Source organism: Aphanomyces astaci, assembly GCF_000520075.1.
Source record: "Aphanomyces astaci strain APO3 unplaced genomic scaffold supercont1.7, whole genome shotgun sequence".
In the NCBI taxonomy this organism is placed as follows: domain Eukaryota; phylum Oomycota; class Saprolegniomycetes; order Saprolegniales; family Verrucalvaceae; genus Aphanomyces; species Aphanomyces astaci.
This window is the reverse complement of record NW_009798270.1, coordinates 531,373-549,332: the sequence shown is the minus strand read 5'-3', so window position 1 is coordinate 549,332 and position 17,960 is coordinate 531,373. Positions and strand designations below refer to the sequence as shown.

Sequence of the window (17,960 nt, the reverse complement as noted above, 5' to 3'; positions counted from 1 at the left end):
TAATATTATACTCCGGAGTAATAATAAGCAAAAATATATAAACTAATACTCGTAATATACTTATACTTTCTACACATCGTATCTCCGGTTGTACTGTGTACTCCGGAGTAGCTACTAACGTTAGTAGTAGTATATACTAATTAAGTAGGCGTCGTCGTTAACTTGTACTAATACCAGCAAGTGGATTATCGAAGCGCATTGAAGAACGAATCGGCAGCAAAAAACTTTGCGGCGCGCTCGGGGCTTCCAAACAGTTTGAACGTGGTCTTGTCCTTCTTGAACTCGACGAGGCCGTCCGCGGCGAGGGTGTCGAGCTTTTGGTTGAATTCGCCCACGGAGAGCAGCTGGGACAAGTTCATGCTCCGTCGGACCAGTTCGCAGTATTTGTCGTACGCGGCGCTAGTGTTGTACACACCCGGTCGATCGGCTTTGATTTGCAACGCCGCAAAGAGCACCAGCTAGTTGTCATATACAAGTTATATATATATATATATATATATATTCCCATCAACATGATGCAGGTAAAATCCGTGGGGACTTTGGACAATAAGTAGTATGATCAAGTCGATTCAAAAGTGGAGGGGCGGGGTGCTCAATCGAATGAGTATGTAGGCACTAGGAAAAAATCGAATTCCTGGTGAATTATTTACCAATTCGACAGACAATCGACCGACCAATCAATCAAACCCCAAAACACAATTCAAGTAGCCAATCATATTGTCAAGAGTCGATTCGAAATTGGAGTGTTTGGGTGGTCAATCGACTATTGTACAGCAGCACCAAAGCGGCAGAGAATCGACATATCGACCAATCAAAACACAAGACATGAATCAACTAGCCAATCAAATTAACTCTTTGAATAATCCAACATCGAATTAGTGTGTGATTGAAATTCGTGTGTGATACGGGACGATCTTTACATGCAAAAGTCAGTACAAAGAAGAATCGATCGATAGATTTGGCAAAGAATCAACACAAAAGTAGTCCAAATATTACAATATTCTCGCTTGAACCTTACATCATCGACGTCGTGTGTGGGTGACTTCAAGTATTCGTGCGAAACTTGTCAATTTTTACATACAAAAAGTCCGTACAAACAATCTGGGATCGATGGATTTGACGAGTGAACACACAAATGAATCCTAATTTTGGCTGAAAAGGGGGACAATAAGTAGTACCTGGGTCATGCGAGGCAACGACTGCCAGTGCGACGCGGTCGGCGCGTTCATGTTGGTCTTCATCACTTGCACCATGTCCTGGAGCGTGACAGGAACGTGGCAGTCATTGGCTTGGTGGGCCAACAAGCTTGCTTTGCAAATGCTCAGGCAGGTTCGAATGTCACCCGACGTGGACGCCATTTTGCGTGCCAAGTACGACATCGCCATGACATCCACGACGGGTTTCGGCGTGAGCGACCCCACGACCACACGTTGCTTGAGGATATCGAAGATCGCATCGAACGAGTACGGGGCAAACACGACCGAGACCGGTTTGCAGTCGTGGCTTTTCAGCAGGGGCAGGCAGCGTTCAGTCAAGTCGATCGAGTTGGCAATACCCACAAAAATCACCGACGAGAACGGATGGTGGGCCCATTCAAACAGCTGGTACAAGTCCCGCTCGCCCTTGCCTTGCAGGAGCACGTCGATCTCATCCAAAATCAAAAACCTGCACATACACGAATAACACTCGTAAGTGCATGGTTGATATATATTCGTAACAATCAAGAAAGAACGAAGAGGTACGTACGTTGTCGTGTGCGTCGACTTGAACGCCAAGCTCAGCGCATCGGTGGCTTGCTCGGCAGTAGAACATTCCTTGTTCGTTACTTGCGCTGCAATGGCCTTGTACACGCTGGTCGCGTCGCCCAACGACATGGCGTTGAGGTTGATCACTTGAAGGGATGTCTTGCACGCTGTCCACGCGGTTGCAACGTGCTGTTCCATCGCCTTCATGAGCGCCGACTTGCCGCTGCCAGGAGCTCCCGACACAAACATACTCTTTCGTTGGCCAGTGGTGATGCACGTGTCGACAAAGTTCACCAGGGCCTGCCATTCCGGTGCTCGGTGAAGGAGGGGGGCGGCGTCGGTTGTAAACCCAGGGCCAAGGTTGTGCAGTACACGTTCCATTTCGACGCGAAACAGACGCTTCTTGGACGGAGAGGTGGGAGGGACATCGACGCCCTTGGACGACGACGTCGCATCCGACGGCGACGGTGTAAAGTCCTGCTGCACGTTACGGGCCACGACTTTATCGGTTTTCACGGTGGATTCTACGGCCAAAGTTCGAGTTTTGTTATAAGCTATACGACCTCGAACAAGGGACATAGGAAGGTAGGTACCTTCTGGGGATAAAAAATAGGTCGACTCAGACGCTGCAGCGGCGGTGGCCGCAGGGCGAAACCCAGGAGTCTACCCACGAGAGATGAATATGCCAAATGTTCTACAACACATGTACCGATATCGATAATATATATATACCTCGAGGGGGGACGGGTGAGCTGGATCAATGGGGTCCTTGTCGGCTTCAGACATGCCCCCGTTATCGTCATTGTCGAGGTGGCCTTCGTCGTTTTGCATGTCGTCGCTGTCGCTCGAGTCATTTAGTTCCACCACGTCCGTCTTCTTGTGCTCCGCGATGAGCGCTTCGACGTCGTGCAATTGCAGCTCTTCCTTTTTGAAGCGTGTGCCGTTGGGGCTGCTGTACATGTACACGCCTTCCATGTCATTGGGGGCAATTTTGGTCCACCCGTTGTCCTCCAAGCGGCGCCACATGCGGCAAAACAGGCCAACGGGAGGGGGGCTGGCCACAGCGGTGCTACCGTCAGGGCTGGCCACGTCGGACGACGAAGACATGGACGAAGGGGACGACAGCCTAGCTTGAGCGCGTTCGTGCTGGAGAACGAGGTAATCGGCGATCTTGTTCCACTCGCCAGTGTGCTTGAGGTGGGCTTCCATGTCGGCCTCGCTGTGGTAAAACGTTTCATTGAGCTTTTTGTTGGCGGCAGTCGTGTTGGGGCGATAGTAATCGTAGCCAAACATACCCACGCGATGCGTCCATCCTTTCTGCTGGAGGATCTTGTACACGTTGGCAAACTGGACTTTGAACTCGGGAACGCCATGGTGGTGATGGTGGTCTTCGTCCAGCAACCATTTCGACGGCTTGATGGTTCGTGTAGAAGATCCAGCGTCCTTTTTCCGCACCACGACCATGTCTTCTTCATCGAAGTCAACCGGCGGCGCCTTCTTGGACTTGGGCTTTCGCTGTTGGTGTGCTTGAACTTCGACTGGCTTGGTTGTATGACCCACCAGGACCTTTGTCACCAACTCTTCGTCGCTCGACATGTCAAACACGTCCGGGCTTGGTTGGACGGGCGTGCCATGGATGGCGCCATAAATGACCCTCATCAAGTCGTTGTTGGCGCGCACGTAACACTCGAACGCTTCCTTGGTGCTAAAGTAATCGACGTTTTCCTTGCCCGACAGAGTCTTGCCCTTGTTGCCCACCACCACGTGCGGCTTGCAATACACGTACCCCATGCTGCCAGACACCCACTTCCACCCCGAATCTTTGAGCACGCGCTCGATTTGTCCAAAGCTCACCACGTCGAAGCGCGCGTTCCTTGCGCTCTTGGCTTCGAGTCGGCGGGACCCGTCGTTGTGCTTCTTGGGGGTAGAGTACGACAGACGCTTCTTTGGCTGGAGGGTCTTGGCCTTGCGAAGCCCCTTAGTTGGCACGACTTGGTGGACCAAGTCGTCGTATTCTTCTCCTGGTTGGTTGGTTTTGGTGGTTTGCTTCTTGGCGGTCGTGTGGGATGCTACGTCGTTGGTCGCATTCAGGAGCACGTTCAAGCTGCTGTTTTCCTTGTTTTGGTCTGGGGTCGGGGCTCCATGCAGCTTGATCAAACGATCAACTTCGCCCACCATATCGGTCGCGACCAAGTACTCCATGACGCTTTCCTCGGTCTCAAACACAAGGCCGTCAGGGGAACGAAAGTCAAACCCGAACTTGCCACCCTTGTACGTCCACGAGTAATCTTTCGACAGGATGTCCCATACCAACCCCCACGGATACGCCGACGACGCTACCCGTCGGGGATTGGTCGTCGCCGCTTTCTCTACGTATACAGGTGCACGCACCGGCTGGAGGGGCATCTTGCGCTTCAGCGTTCGCCGCGGCGCGACGGCAGGCTCTGTCATTCTTTGGTCGTCGAGCACCACTGTAGTCTCGTTGTTCGTCGTCGGGTGCGTTGGTGCTACGGGCGAAGGTGGCAACAGAACACGCTTGGGCTTCTTCTTCGGGGTCGAGTCTGGAATGCGACGAGAGAACTGCAGCACCGCGTCCTTCTTCGTGGAAAACATGGTCTCCCCGGGAACGAGTTGGCTCAAGTCGTCGACTAGCGGGGTCAAGAAGCACGGGATCCTCTGCATAAGCATCATGCGGGACTGCTTGCGCTGTTCCATTTGGGTCCACACGGCATCCCACAACGCGTCGCTCGTGGGGCAGCTGGTGGATGCATAATACTCGATCGCTTTCTTCAAAGCCAGCCTCTTGGATTGCAGCACGGTTTTCCCAACTTCGAAGGTTGAAAAGTCCACGGACGGAATGGAATACGCCAGCTTGTCGTTAAAATTCAGCACGCCCCACCCGTCGGCTTCGAGCATGTACCACAGCGACTCGAAGATCTCGTTCCAGTCGACGGTGTTGTCCTCTTCATCGTCGCCGGGCAATGCGTAGGACGAATCTTGAATAATGAATCGAACAAGAGCTTCCATCGCGCGCAACTTTGACGTGGCATCGGCGAATTCACGAGCTTCCTTGAACGCCAGCGCCAGCAACGGGTCCACATTATCGACAGAAGGCGTGAATGCGGACAAACTGGCGCGAGCCCTTGGCATGATGGCAATGTGGAGAACATCCTCTGGCCGAGTGACTGGTTGGCCGCTGCACCGGCCAAAGTAGAAGAGCACGCAGTCCTCAACGTCCAGCACGGGCTTCAGATTCTCGAGCGGTGTCACATCCACCATCCAGTCGCGAGCGCTCTGGTAGCTGTCGAAGACGAGGGCGGGCCACTTAGCATTGCCGCAGATCCCGTCGACGGTCGTCGCCATCTGCAGCATCGTCGACCATTCCCTGGACATGCCTAAACTTGTGAAATGACACGGGAATCATACGCGCGCAAATACACCCCGTAAAGTGCGTAATTGTGCTCATTAAAGTACGTTTGTCCAAGTCTCCCGCCAAGATTCTCATACAAATGCATAGCTTATGATTCGTGCTCGCTTAAGTACGATATAGAAAGGACGTAAGATTGGCCAATTAGTTTTGATGAATTCACAGTCAGTTGAAGCGTGGACTTTGGACACTTCGGACACGTGAAATATTCACAACCACACTGCATGTACATATCCACCAAACTTGCATTTGCTAGAGGGTACTAATACTATGTTGTACTGTATTTTGATTTGTTTGTGCTTTATGCTTGTCTTTTGCTGCACCGATAGCACGAACACTTCAACGGCCCACAACTGTCGAAACTGTCAGTCCATAACCGTCCACGGTGCATCCTTTGATGGCGGCAACTCCGTCCTTGCCGTCGCGCCCCCTCATCGACATCGTGGTCAAAGTCCGACGGCCATGGTGGCATCACATTATCAACGTCGCGGGAGTCGTGTACATGCTATGCACGGTGTCCTTGAGTGTGTTTGTATGGACAATCTTCGGCACGTACATGGCGAACGATATCTTTTTGCCTCACTTCCGAGACGCCGGGATGCAAAGTGCCCTCATCGACCTGTTCAACACGGCGCTCGTCACCGCCAACACGTCATGGTTTGACATCACGGATCCAGTTTTTGCCATTCAAAAGTCGTACGAGGGTACATCCACGGCGCCCCAGCCCGTCTTCCCCACGTACCCTCGAAGCCTCTTGTTCAGTGGCAAGCAATCGTTGGAGGCATCCGTCCTCAGTCTGCGAGATCTCCAACTCGACGACCTCGGGTACTTCACTTGCATGTATTGCTGGATGGACTTTAAACGGCAGTGGGAACTCGCGCACAGCGAACAACGGCAGCAGCGGTGCCTGCTGCAAAAGAAGCGCAACGCGGCCATGTATTTTGAAGCGTTGATGCGAAACACCGACTTTGTCGGCATGGAGTTACTCAGCCAAGGCGCGTTTGACATTGCGTACTTCAACGAGATCTCCAAGACGGCGATTGGGGCCGCGTGGGTGTACTACATTCGAGCGCATTCGTGGGTGTCCGTGGCCGAGGAAGTGCGTGTGTGGACACAGTACAACCTGAATCAATTCACAATGCAGTGGGCCAACCAAGTGCAGTCAGGCGTCGAAGAATCCGTCTCGATCACCAACGCCGTCGGGTTTGTCAGTTACTTGCGCATCAAAAGCATGCCCAAGCGAGCGCTGTCGGTGCTGAGTTCGTCCGGCACCCTCACAAGCACGCCCACCAACGACTACACGGCCATGCTAGAATCGCAGAGTTCCCTTGTGCGCAGCAGCGTTGTGTTCTTTGCCCTACACAACACGAGCAACAACAACCCCCACGCCAACTTGATTGATACGTACTTGGGCCCCCCCGTGAACGCCGTCACCAGGGCCATTCGAGCGCAATGGGGGCCCTTTGGGAACTTTGACCTAGAATACGTGGCGCCGCCAGGGAGCCTCACTGTGTTTGTGCAACACTTCGGCGCCGCCTTCGTCGCGTTCATTCGAAACGTCCCCCTCATCGATACAAAGCCAGCCAGCTGCACCACGACCTCCCTGCACCCCACGCCGCGGAAATGGACCAACACGTCGCTCGTGTTTTACGGAGGCGACCCGTTGTGTTTGAACGGCCAGCCCCAGCCATTCATTCAAGAATCGTTTGGGTTTGACAGCGCGTGCACCCATCAAAACCCGTTTTCCATCGACTGGTCAGTTCCCAAGATTCTGTTTGCCATGGCCATCTTGGGGCAACAAACGGTGTCGAGTATGTGTACGTTGGTGCCACAAGATGAAAAAGCGTCGTGCGGTGACATGCTCGGCACAGCTCTGGGTGCAAACGCTGCCTTCCAGGCGTTTGTACATACCGACGAGATCCCAACAGTCATTCGCGACATCGTTGCGCTCGAGGTTTCAACCGTTCAGTTCGTCGGTCGAGCGGGACGTGACATCACGATCGAATCGCAGGCGCTGCATGACCCCTCGGACAAGGCGTGGAGTGTGTTTGGCTGGATGAGCCTGTTCGAGTGGGCGCGGGGGGAGCGCGAAGTCGTGACGTTTCAAAACGATTTCCGCGACTTGACGTTGATGTCGCACGTGTATCGGTCGCAGTACATCCACTCAAATCCAAACGACGTTGGCTACAAACTTGGCGTGACGCTGCTGGTGGCGTCGGCCATTGTGCCGGGGGCGTTGTGCATTGTGATGGTCCTGGTGTTGTGGGTGTGGTTACGGCGCCAGCGGCGGTTTGTTGGCCGCAACTGGTTTGTGTTCAATCGGGTCGCGGGGACCGTGTGGATTGGTCGGCCGTTGCTCGTGATTCGGGGGGTTGTGGCCATGATGTGCCTCGCAACCGCCCCGGTCCAGCTCGTCGGCGACGGCACCACCAGTCATTTTGAACTCGTGCCTCGAACCGTTTTGCAGTCGTTGGTGCTGGCAGGGGAAGCCACGTGGATCACGTACGTTTTATACGACTTGATTTACCCCATCGCCGCCCGCGCGTCGGTTCAGCGGTACGCCCCCCTGAGCAGTATCCTCGCATGGATCATTACATTTGGGTTGGACTACTGGGTCCCCCCGACGGTCACGGCGACCATCGACCGACAGTGCGTCTTCTCGTCGATCGGAACCCAAATCGCTTGCTCGGCGGGGTCCGTCCAAGTGGGCAGCAAGTCCCAAATGATGCTGATTTGGACTGTCCAGATCTCCACCGTCGTCGTTTGCGCCGTCTTGGGCCAACTAAGCCGGGCGAACGTCAAGGACGCCGCGTCGTCGTCCCCGACGCTCATCCTTCCGGGCGCGGCGATGACGTTCATGCATCAAAACACCCAAGTGCTCGGGTGTTGGTGCTTGGACGACGCCAGCGCCGTCATGAGTGGCATGGTGTACTTTCACTTGAACCACCGGGCGTACGTGGCCGACGTGACGCTGTGGCTCGTGCTGGATTGCTCCATGTACGACATCCGACGACTGGACCACGCCATCTTGTTTCCGCACTCGTTTGAACGGTCGTTGGCGTCGAGCATTTGCAAATCGGACAATCGGGTTGGCGTGGACGACGCGCCGGCGCGGTATGCCCGCGTGCCGTTCACGTCGCGTCTGTCGTTTGTTCGGAAACCCAACCGGTTGACGGCCAAGCACCCTGGTCGGCGATACACGGACGACGGGGCGTCTCCTCGGGACAGCAGCAGCAGTGCGCTCTTAATCCACCGATTCGGCCCCGATGTGGCCATTGCTATTGGGTTTGGCATGATCATGCTGTCGTTGGTGACTAACGTCATCTACATGCTTGTGACCGCGCCGCAATCGATGGCCAACGACTACTACTGGGCCAGCTTTAACAGCACCGGCACGCATGCGTTCCTGATCCAGTTGTTCAACCGCCAATTGTTGGACGTGAACGCGAACAAGGTCGTGCGGGTGGACACCCCTGGGTACGCAGACTTGACGCAATTGTACAACGAATCGACCAGCGTGTTGCTCTCTGGGGGCGTGACACCCAAGCAACACCTCTACGGCTTCCACTCGACCCTGGACCAAGTGATCGTGGACCTACGAGCGATGGACCCGTGCATGATGCCGTGGATGTTTACGCAATACTGCTGGGTCGATTTCACCAAGCGGTGGGAAATGGCCAGCACGGCCGCCAGGCAACGGCGCTGCGACGGATCCAACGGTGCCATGTTCCTCGAGGGGGTGCTACGGAATCTACGCAGTTGGGACAATTGGCGTTCGTGCTGGGGCGATTCGTTTGAGATTGCACTTGCCCGACCGCTCCGTCAACACGTGGCTGGCCGGCAATGGCTCGAGGATGTGCAAGGGGGGTGGCGGCCGGTCCCCGATGAAGTGGCGGCGTGGGCATCGCATGCGATCACGCGGTTCACGTTGCAATGGCAGGACTTCAAATCGCTCGGGTTTTCCAATTCGTTTCAGGTGGAAAACACCCTAGGGGCACAGTACGAGCTCAGCATGAGCAACAACGCCGGCGCGTGGCGACAGCACCTTCAGTCGACGTTCAAAATGTACTGGGGGTTTGCCTCCGATTTGTGGGCCGTGGCGTCCAATGACACTAGTGTGTGCGGCCTGAGTCTAATTCGAGGCGCGACTGACTTTGCCTTTTCCAACATCTCGAGGGAGGAGCTGCTCGTGGCCAACACGACCATTCCTAACGTCCTGCCCAGCGGCCTGCAGAACCTTCGCGACTTGCTTGGGCCGTTTGGCAACGTCGACATGACATTCGAGTCGCCGCCAGCTGTGCTGACCCAATTTTACCACGCACTCATGAGTAACCTGTCCAACTTGACATTTACGGATGTCCAGGCGCAGCGGTCGTTCTTGGCCCTGCCAGCGAAGATCTACTATAGTCCGTTCCCGCCCCAAATTGCGATGTACAACGCCGTCGTGACACTGCAGGGGGGAAACCTCTTGTGCGGCAATGACATGCCAGACTTGGCTGGGGCAATCGACAGGCAAAGCTCCATGTACTCGGCCTTTAGCACAGACAACACGTGCAGCTTGGGCAACATGCAAAACGGCCGGCCCGACGAATTCCAGACGTTGTTTGCGGTCGTGGGCACGTCGTTCAACCACAACATGACGGACGAGTACATTGCTCAGACGTGTGTGTGGGATGCGTGGCCGATGGCCAACTGCGCCGACGTGTACGCGAGTGTGTTGGCGTTTGCAACTTCCCATAACGCGACGTTTGGCCCGCTTCGGGCGCTGGCACAAGCTACGCACGTGCAGATCACTTCAATGAACATCATGTTTGTGCAGTTTATTGTCAACCACACGGAGCCATCGTTATTTCAAGTCAACATTTTGGACCCGACCAACGCCGTGTGGCAGTTCACAGGGTGGCGGTTTCTGTACGACTGGGTGACCGGGTCCCGCGAAGTGGTGACGTTTCAAGGCGACGCCGGCGCCATCTCGACCATGTCCGACCAGTACGCGCAGCACTCGATGAGTCCCAACGCGTCGGAAATCCCCCGTGATGTGTCGTTTGTCCTCTTGGTCGTGTGTCAGTACGTGACCGTTCTCTTCGTCACCATGGGGGGGCTCATCGCGCTCTACACGGTGACCACAAGGGGGCACATCAAGGGCGGTAACCTGCTGAAAATGAGTCGCATCGTCGGGCTCGTGTGGGCCGGCCGCGTGTTCCTGTTCATCCGCAGCGTCACAGCCATGATCTGCCTCCACACGGCTCGGTTAGACCTGGTGCAACACGGCCATGCCACGTCCTTCGTGTCGCCCCCGCTCGCGTGGACCGACCTCATGCTCGCCGCGTTGGAATTGCACTGGTTTGTGTACATCCTCAACGACACGTTCACGTTTGTCACGCAACATTACACCAAGTACTACGCAAGCCACAGCGCGTGGCTGGCGTGGCTAGTTACCGTGATTTGGTCCCAGCTCGAGCCGAATCAACATGCGGTCCGCGTCCGCCGAACGTGCACCGCCGTGGACATGGACTTTGAGCTTGTGTGCAGCAGCGGCGTCGTGGAAATCGGCAGCATCTCGCGGGTGGGGGTGTCCATCGCCATTTGTTTTGGCAGCGTCGTCGTGTGCTACGTGTGGCAGCTGCGCACCCGCCGCGAGAGCTCCATCTTGGACATCCCGTCGCTCATGCTGCCGTCGCAAGCCAAGTACTTGTTAGACTTTCACGAGTGGTGCTTTCACGACACGTACTTTATCGACCAGCCGTCCGCGCTCATGGCGGGCGTGATTTCCATCGAGTGGCGACGCCGCATGTACCTGTTTGACATTAAAAAGTGGCGCTTCTTCTCCGTCTCTGCCCTCGTCGTGCACCCGAGTGCCCCCCCCCGGTTCAAGTACGCCATCCCGATCTTGGAGTAAGGAACTTGAGGACCATGGGGTTGATGAACGGGGAAAGACTCCATCATCCCGTTCGTTCGTTCGTTCGATGAACTCTGCCCATGGATCGTTGTTGTCGTGGTGTAGTAGCGATTAACGTTAGCATATATAAATGAACGCGCGTTAGCAGTAAAGCTGACACCCCAAGATCGTCCAACTCTGACGGCAGTAATAGGTGGTGGCAAAGTCCGTACTTCTTGTGTATGCACTTACTTGCAAAGTGGAACATTGTAGGTACCGGTAGGTAGGTTAGGTACCTACTTTAGCATAGGCAAAATCACTGCCCATACACTTGGTGTACCAAGTGTAGTTATAATGCATGGGTTCATCACCATATGTACGATTGGATTACGAGTGTTACTATGACCACCACCCCCACGCGGTGTTCGAGCAAACTGACTTTGCCAACGCCTTACTGTATTGTGCATCGCCACGACGACGACGAAGGCTGTTCCTGTGGCTGCTGTGCATGCGAATTTTCCACATATTGGTCATTGCTGCTACTGCTGCTGCTGGCGGCTTTGTCGTCTTGCTGGCTGGACGGCGGCGCAGCAGCAGCTTCAGCCTCCACCAGCACCTCTGATGTCACATGCAGAGTCGATGGAGGGCATTCACGAGATGGTTGGGGGGGGGATGCACTACTGCGCCGAGGTTTCTTATTGGCCCCTCCGACGCCATTTGAAGCCAACGACGATGCCGCGGACGTCCGTTTCTTGGTCGCGGCAGGGCCACTGGTTTTTGTGGCTGTCGACGCCAGCAGACTTTTCTCATGTCCATCATCACGTGCTGCTGCAGCGTCGTGGTGACTGTCGCGCCTGTCAATCGTGTCGGTTTCAAGGCTGCGGCGGTGCGCTTTTTTCGGCAACAACAACGCGGGCGACGCCTTGTCCTTGACGGTTGCCTTCTTGGCTTTGGCCACGTGACCAGTGGACTTCGGCGTCTCGTCCTTCTTGGCTTTCGTCGAGCTGGCAGAAGGTGTGCTGGCCTTGGGGGTCGAGGGGATGGGCGTGGTGACGTTGGAGGTTGAAGATCTGGAATTCGACTCGTCGTCGGAAGAAGGCGCCAAGAGTTCGTCGCGAATCGACTTGAGCAAATGCGGGTGAGACCGCACGTACTGCTCGAGGTCGTCGCGGCCGTAAAAGAAGTCTTGACCCTCTTTGCCCGTGAACTTGGTCTTGCGACCGCTCACCTTGACATGCGGCTTGCAGTAGACAAAGCCTAGCGGTCCGTCCACGCACTTCCACCCGCGACCTGTGAGGATGTTGTCGATTTCGCCAAACCGAATGTTGTCGAGGTCGCGACAAAGGGGTGCCGACTCGATGGAATGCCGTTTGGACTTGGCGATACCCGAGTACGAGAGACGCTTCTTGGGCTTGAGTGGTTCGGGGGTGAGTAGCTCTTGGTGCGGATCGTTCAAATGCCCGCTGTCCAAGTCGCGACGCACCAGGTCCATCAGCGCGGGGGTACTGCGCACATGATCTTCGAAGGTTTCGAGGCTGTCAAAGTAATCAACGCCATGGACACCAGATAGCTTGCCCGTTGACTTCATGAGCTTGACACTCGGCTTGCAGTACGCCCCACCGAATGCCTTGCCTTCAATGTACTTCCACCCTGCCCTCTTCAGCGACTTTTCAATCTGGCGACGACCGATCTCGTCGTCTAACGATTCTTTGTCCACATGTAGCTTCATCTGTTGTGTCTTCTTGCCAGGCACGCGCGGCGTCACCACGGGCGAGTCAAGGATCTCTACCACGGCTGTCGTTGTCTCCATGCTGTTGTTGGTTGACATGGCGGCTTGCTTGTTAAATGTCCGATTCCTTTAAGTACGAATATCTCATATAAAGTACGAATGAACGATTTACTTCATAATTGCACAGTACCCCCCCACGCACTTACTGAGAGTACGGTCAATCGAATCTCAAACTGACGCCAATAGACCAATTAGATGGAGGGAATGAGGGCTATTGATTGAGAGACCAGGAATGGATTAAGATGGACAACATAGTGATAGCATGGTGGAAGAGCTGGGCTGGCTTGAGGACCTAATGTGGTCGAAGGTGAACTGACACTTGGTAGAACCCACCCACCACTCAGCCATTGGTGGAGGTCGAAAATTCGTCTGATTGGCTATAATGATATAATTTCAGCCAATCATGCTTGATAACCTTACGCTGGTTTGTGGTTCCATTCAAACCTCAGAAGAACTGAGGTTGTTGATCGGCGCGAACAGCAACATCGACGGCACCATGGTAAGAAATTCTCGGCCAACTTGATAGCGCTCCATGACGGCATGATCGTAATCCATCGTGTAGGAGCCCTCGCAGGATGATGTGAATCAAGTCGCTCCTCAAGCAGAGGCAGTGCTTGAACCGCCACCAGTCGATGGCGTGCAGCAACACTCACCTCCCGTGAACCAGTACCCTGCAGCGTCTGCGGCCTCGTCGTACCCGCCACCTCCTCAAAACAGAAGCCGCAGTCCGTATCGAGGTGGTGGCCGCAACCGGTCCAGATCGCGTAGCCCTCCCCGTCGACGGTCGCGCAGTCCGCCTTATCGGGGTCGCAGGAGGTCCTACGAGCGCGACGATCGTTTCCGCGGCCCTGGTGGCCCCGAGCAGTATCCACAACGTGTGGAGACGGAGGCGTTGGAATCGTACAAGGCGTTCATGATGCGCCAAGAGGACAACGTGGCCCCGGAAGTGTGCCTGCAACGGTACGCTGCACAGTTCTCGTTGCCAACACCCTTACCACACCTCTTGTTTTGGATGGCAGCTACGAAGACTACAAGAAGCGCGTGCTTGTCAAGTCGAGTCGGTCGTTCTTCGATCTGCACAAGATGGAGGAGTGGTTGCAGGAACGGTATTCTCCCGCCATTCGCCATCGCCACCAACAGCAAAAGCTGTCCAAGAAGCGAGCCGACGCCAAGGCCTTTGCCGATCGCGTCAAGACGACCCCGCTGTCGTTCGACGAAGCGGCGTGGGGCGACGACGCGCCTTCGTCGCAGCCACCGGCGTCCGACCTCGAGGACAGCGCCCGATTGTTGTACATCCGCCGCATTCCGTGCTCGTGTCCGTTCGCGGTGCTGTCGGAAGCCATTCACAATCAAGTAAATACACGACCGACATTCATTCATGCATCTATTTATGCTGTCTTCATCTATTTCATCTATGTTTTTATCTATTTCATCTATGCTTCGTCTATTGCATCGACTATTCTGCTCCATATGTTTTCATGACAATGCTCACACAAGATGGATGTTGCCAGGGAGCGTTCGACGACCTGCTCTTGTCCGACCCGTTGAAAAAGAAGGACATGGAGTACGAGCGGTCCGCGTACATCTTGTACCCCACGGCCGCCGCCGCCACCGCCGCCATGCCCAAGCTGCAAAACTTGCTCGTGGAGGCCCCGGAAATGCCCCATCCCCTTCGTTTGCAGGTTATTATGCTATATACTATTAACATTCGCACGCATGCTACTATAGTCGTTTTGCTGTGTATTTGACACATTCCATTTATTCACGTTTTTTATTATTATGTAATATATATATATTTGCAAATTTTTTTAAAAATTTGTTCAGGTCATGATCTACCGCATATATTATTCTATATACTATTAAACTCGCACTCATGCCACTATAGTCGTTTTGCTGTATTTGACACATTCCATTTATTCACGTTTTTTATTATTATGTGATATATATATATATAAATATATATATATTTGTAATTTTTTTAAAAATTTGTTCAGGTCATGATCTACCGCACCCGCGCACCACTCAAGACGCCGTCGTACATGTCGCTGCCCGACCGCATTGCGTTTGACTTTGACCAGGCTCTCTACTTGGCCAAGCTCCTGGACAAACAATCGTTTAGCAATGATGAAACAGTCGGGATCGAAGCCATCTTGGCTGACGTGGAGGCCGCGACGACAGCCCACCGCCTCGATGTGGTCATTGCGTACCTCCGCCGTGTCCACTACTTTATTTATTACGCAGGCGTCCAGTGCTTGGACATGGGCGACGTCATGCACGCGTACCCCGCCGTGTTTGTCCGTCCGGCCGCTACTGACAGAGACATTGACGATGACAAGGTCTGTTGTATATATATATATATATATCCATGCCCTTTGTCACTATATGTAATGTATTCATGCCCTTTGACTATATATATATATATATATTCTTATATATTTATATGTAATGTATTCATGCCCTTTGACTATATATATATATATATATATTTATATGTAATGTATTCATGCCCTTTGACTATATATATATATATTTGATATATATATCCATGTACTTTTATTTATTTATATATATTTTGTCGTGCCTGATTCTAGATTTATACTTGCGTATGTATATTATTTGTGCTCCAAGGTTTAGAGTACAGGTCAGAGGTATATAGTGAAGAATTGGATGGATCGTTTGTCCAAATGGATCTTGTATTGTACCCTTTTGCCCCAAACAATTGGACTTTTGTACTGATATGCCAGCCAAATCGATCGATCGATTCTTTGACGTTTGTATGTGAAAATGGTCCAGTGCCACACTAATTTAAGTCATACACTAATTCGAGGTGGCATTAGTCGAAGGGTGGATTTGATTGGCTACTTGATTCGTGTTGTGGGCTTTGATTGGTCGATCTTTGATTGTCTGCCTATGATTTGGTTATTCTGCTCATTCGATTGAGCAAACAACACCCCACGACTCCAATTTCGAAAATCAACATGGCAATATATATATATATATATATGGAACGTCGTCATTCCCTTGAAAAAGAGTCGAACTCACCTAACTCGTGTTTTCATAGACGGTAACCCACAAGGTGTTTTCGGACGGCGGCGCCACAGCTGGCAGTGGATGGGGCGCGTGGTCCGTGTCCCTGGACGAGCGGATCGCCGCGCATCTCAAGGCGAACGCGCCGAGTGTGGTGGAAGCCAAGCGCGCGGCCGAGCTGGCGATGGTCCACGACATCGAAGCGCGCGAAGAGGTGGCGCTCGAGCCCGTGTACCATTCGTACACGGAGAAGGCGGGCGACGACGGCAAGCACCGGTGCCTCCTCTGCACCAAACTGTTCAAGAGCGTCGAGTTTGTGAAAAAGCACATTCGAAACAAACACCCTGAGCTCGTGGTCGAGAAGATTGTTAGCGCCGGAGAAGGCTGCATGTGGGACGAGTACCGCGAAGACCCAGATCGACCCATGGACCCGATCGTGATGACCAACCAACCAGTGGTGCAGCTGCGGGGGGGTGCCGGGTACGACTCGCGCAGTCGGGACAGCAGCTACTATGGCCGTGGAGGAGGGGGAGGTACTACTGACAGACCAGTGCTTGTGCTTTTCGATGATATGTGGACTTGTTCAGTTGATTCGAGAATATTTCGATATTTGAGTCGTCAGATTTCAAGCTTCTAGATCTCCATGTATGGTGGTATTGTCCTTTTACGCAAAATTTGGACTACTTTTGTGCTGATTCGCCAAATCCATCGATCGATTATTCTTTGTACTGATATATTTTGGTTGTAAAAAGTGTCCTGTGGTGATTGGTATCACACCAATTGAAGTCACACACTAATTTGACGTTGAGGATGGTTGTTTCCTGCAATCTGATTGGCTAAACCCTTCTACCGATGACTCTTGTGTACATTTATTTGGTTGTGTATCGATTCTTTCTCCATGTCGCACCAGTTTAGAATAAACACAACAATATATATATATTTATAGATGAACATTTTCACGGGGCCAAACACTGTGGGGTCATCAAACGATACGAAAGAATCGATGATTGGTTGAAATTTCTCGTCCGTGCAATTTGATTGGCCAAGTTATTCTCGACTACATTTGTCAAATATATTCATTCGATTCGAAAGTCCTTATATTATTGGAACGGATACACATACTTTGCAACTCAACTCACGCCGATTCCATTAGGAGGGTACCGACAAGCGCCTTCGTACTACGACAACGGCGGCGGGCCTCGGGGAGGAGGCTACCGCGGAGGTCGCGGCGGTGGCGGCTACCACAATGCCCCCAACTACCCGCGCCGATACGACGCGCGCCCGCCGCCGCCGCGGTCGGACGGCCGTCCGTTGCCCGTGGACCCGCGCCAGATCTCAACGTCGTACCAGGACTTGGACTCGATCCATACGCCAGCGGTGAAATTGGACTTTCAAGACGCGTTGGGGAGCCTGCCGCCGCCGAAAAAGTTGAAAAAGGCCGACGACGGGCATGTCGACGGATGATAAACCGCGGGGGGTTCCGTCCTTTTATCGGACCCCGTTGGGTATTTTTAACATGATCAAACGTGTGTTAAACAATAAAAAGCATATCGATATATTGTCGATTTGGTACAAATTTGGGGAGGGGGTGCAATCGAATCGCGCCGACGAAACCGATCCACAATCGATCTGATTGGTTGAATTTCATTGAGAAGGTTTTGATTGGCTAATAATTTTGAGCTCATCTGAAGTAGCCAATCAAATCGATTTAAATTCCAACGAGAAACCACAACACGAAATTTCACTCGAAAGCACAATATTGTGGATTGGATACGAATTTCCAGACCCCATATCGAATCACGAATTGACGCTATTGGCGAATCCATTTTTGAGTGGATTGGATTGGCTCAGAAAGGACAAGGATATTCAACCAATCAAAACTCCAGCGTGATTCAAGATTGATTCGCGAATTTTGGAAGTTTCTAGCGAATATTCACAATCTAGTTGAGCCAATCAAAAAGGATCGATTTTTTGGAGCAAAATTGGGGCACCTTTTCAGACCTAATTTCGTCTTATACTACGTAGTATTAGTATATTTGTAATTTTGCCCAATGCGGAGACTTCAACGTTTGGATTGGCAGAAATTCGACAGAA

The 17,960-nt window shown here is 52.9% G+C and overlaps 4 protein-coding genes across 4 annotated transcripts; 2 read left to right on the top strand and 2 right to left on the bottom strand.

The window, feature by feature from the left end:
• Positions 1-47: 47 nt before the first annotated feature.
• On the bottom strand, positions 48-5,141 carry H257_04119 (hypothetical protein). The gene is made up of 5 exons (XM_009828507.1): positions 2,478-5,141; positions 2,339-2,408; positions 1,747-2,269; positions 1,179-1,665; positions 48-458 (listed from the first exon to the last, which is right to left on the bottom strand). Exons 1-5 carry the CDS (start codon positions 5,136-5,138, stop codon positions 186-188), a joined length of 4,014 nt encoding a protein of 1,337 aa, XP_009826809.1. The 5' UTR covers positions 5,139-5,141; the 3' UTR covers positions 48-185.
• Positions 5,142-5,535: 394 nt separating this feature from the next.
• On the top strand, positions 5,536-11,236 carry H257_04118 (hypothetical protein). The gene has a single exon (XM_009828506.1). It carries the CDS (start codon positions 5,570-5,572, stop codon positions 11,069-11,071), a length of 5,502 nt encoding a protein of 1,833 aa, XP_009826808.1. The 5' UTR covers positions 5,536-5,569; the 3' UTR covers positions 11,072-11,236.
• A 173-nt stretch (positions 11,237-11,409) lies between these two features.
• H257_04117 (hypothetical protein) lies at positions 11,410-12,883 on the bottom strand. The gene has a single exon (XM_009828505.1). It carries the CDS (start codon positions 12,876-12,878, stop codon positions 11,502-11,504), a length of 1,377 nt encoding a protein of 458 aa, XP_009826807.1. The 5' UTR covers positions 12,879-12,883; the 3' UTR covers positions 11,410-11,501.
• A 404-nt stretch (positions 12,884-13,287) lies between these two features.
• H257_04116 (hypothetical protein) lies at positions 13,288-17,437 on the top strand. Its single transcript, XM_009828504.1, has 7 exons — positions 13,288-13,338; positions 13,402-13,799; positions 13,859-14,192; positions 14,351-14,521; positions 14,834-15,175; positions 15,901-16,399; positions 17,020-17,437. The coding sequence occupies exons 1-7, from the start codon at positions 13,336-13,338 to the stop codon at positions 17,328-17,330; spliced, it is 2,058 nt and encodes a 685-aa protein (XP_009826806.1). The 5' UTR covers positions 13,288-13,335; the 3' UTR covers positions 17,331-17,437.
• The last annotated feature ends 523 nt before the right edge of the window (positions 17,438-17,960 follow it).

Coding starts and splice junctions, on each gene's coding strand:
- H257_04119 (XM_009828507.1), bottom strand. CDS start 5,138: ATGTCCAGGGAATGGTCGACGATGCTGCAGATGGCGACGACCGTCGAC. Junction 2,409..2,477: donor CTCACCCGTCCCCCCTCGAG/GTATATATATAT, acceptor TCTCGTGGGTAG/ACTCCTGGGTTTCGCCCTGC. Junction 459..1,178: donor CGTTGCCTCGCATGACCCAG/GTACTACTTATT, acceptor TATGACAACTAG/CTGGTGCTCTTTGCGGCGTT.
- H257_04118 (XM_009828506.1), top strand. CDS start 5,570: ATGGCGGCAACTCCGTCCTTGCCGTCGCGCCCCCTCATCGACATCGTG.
- H257_04117 (XM_009828505.1), bottom strand. CDS start 12,878: ATGTCAACCAACAACAGCATGGAGACAACGACAGCCGTGGTAGAGATC.
- H257_04116 (XM_009828504.1), top strand. Junction 14,193..14,350: donor CGGAAGCCATTCACAATCAA/GTAAATACACGA, acceptor GGATGTTGCCAG/GGAGCGTTCGACGACCTGCT. Junction 14,522..14,833: donor CCCATCCCCTTCGTTTGCAG/GTTATTATGCTA, acceptor AAATTTGTTCAG/GTCATGATCTACCGCACCCG.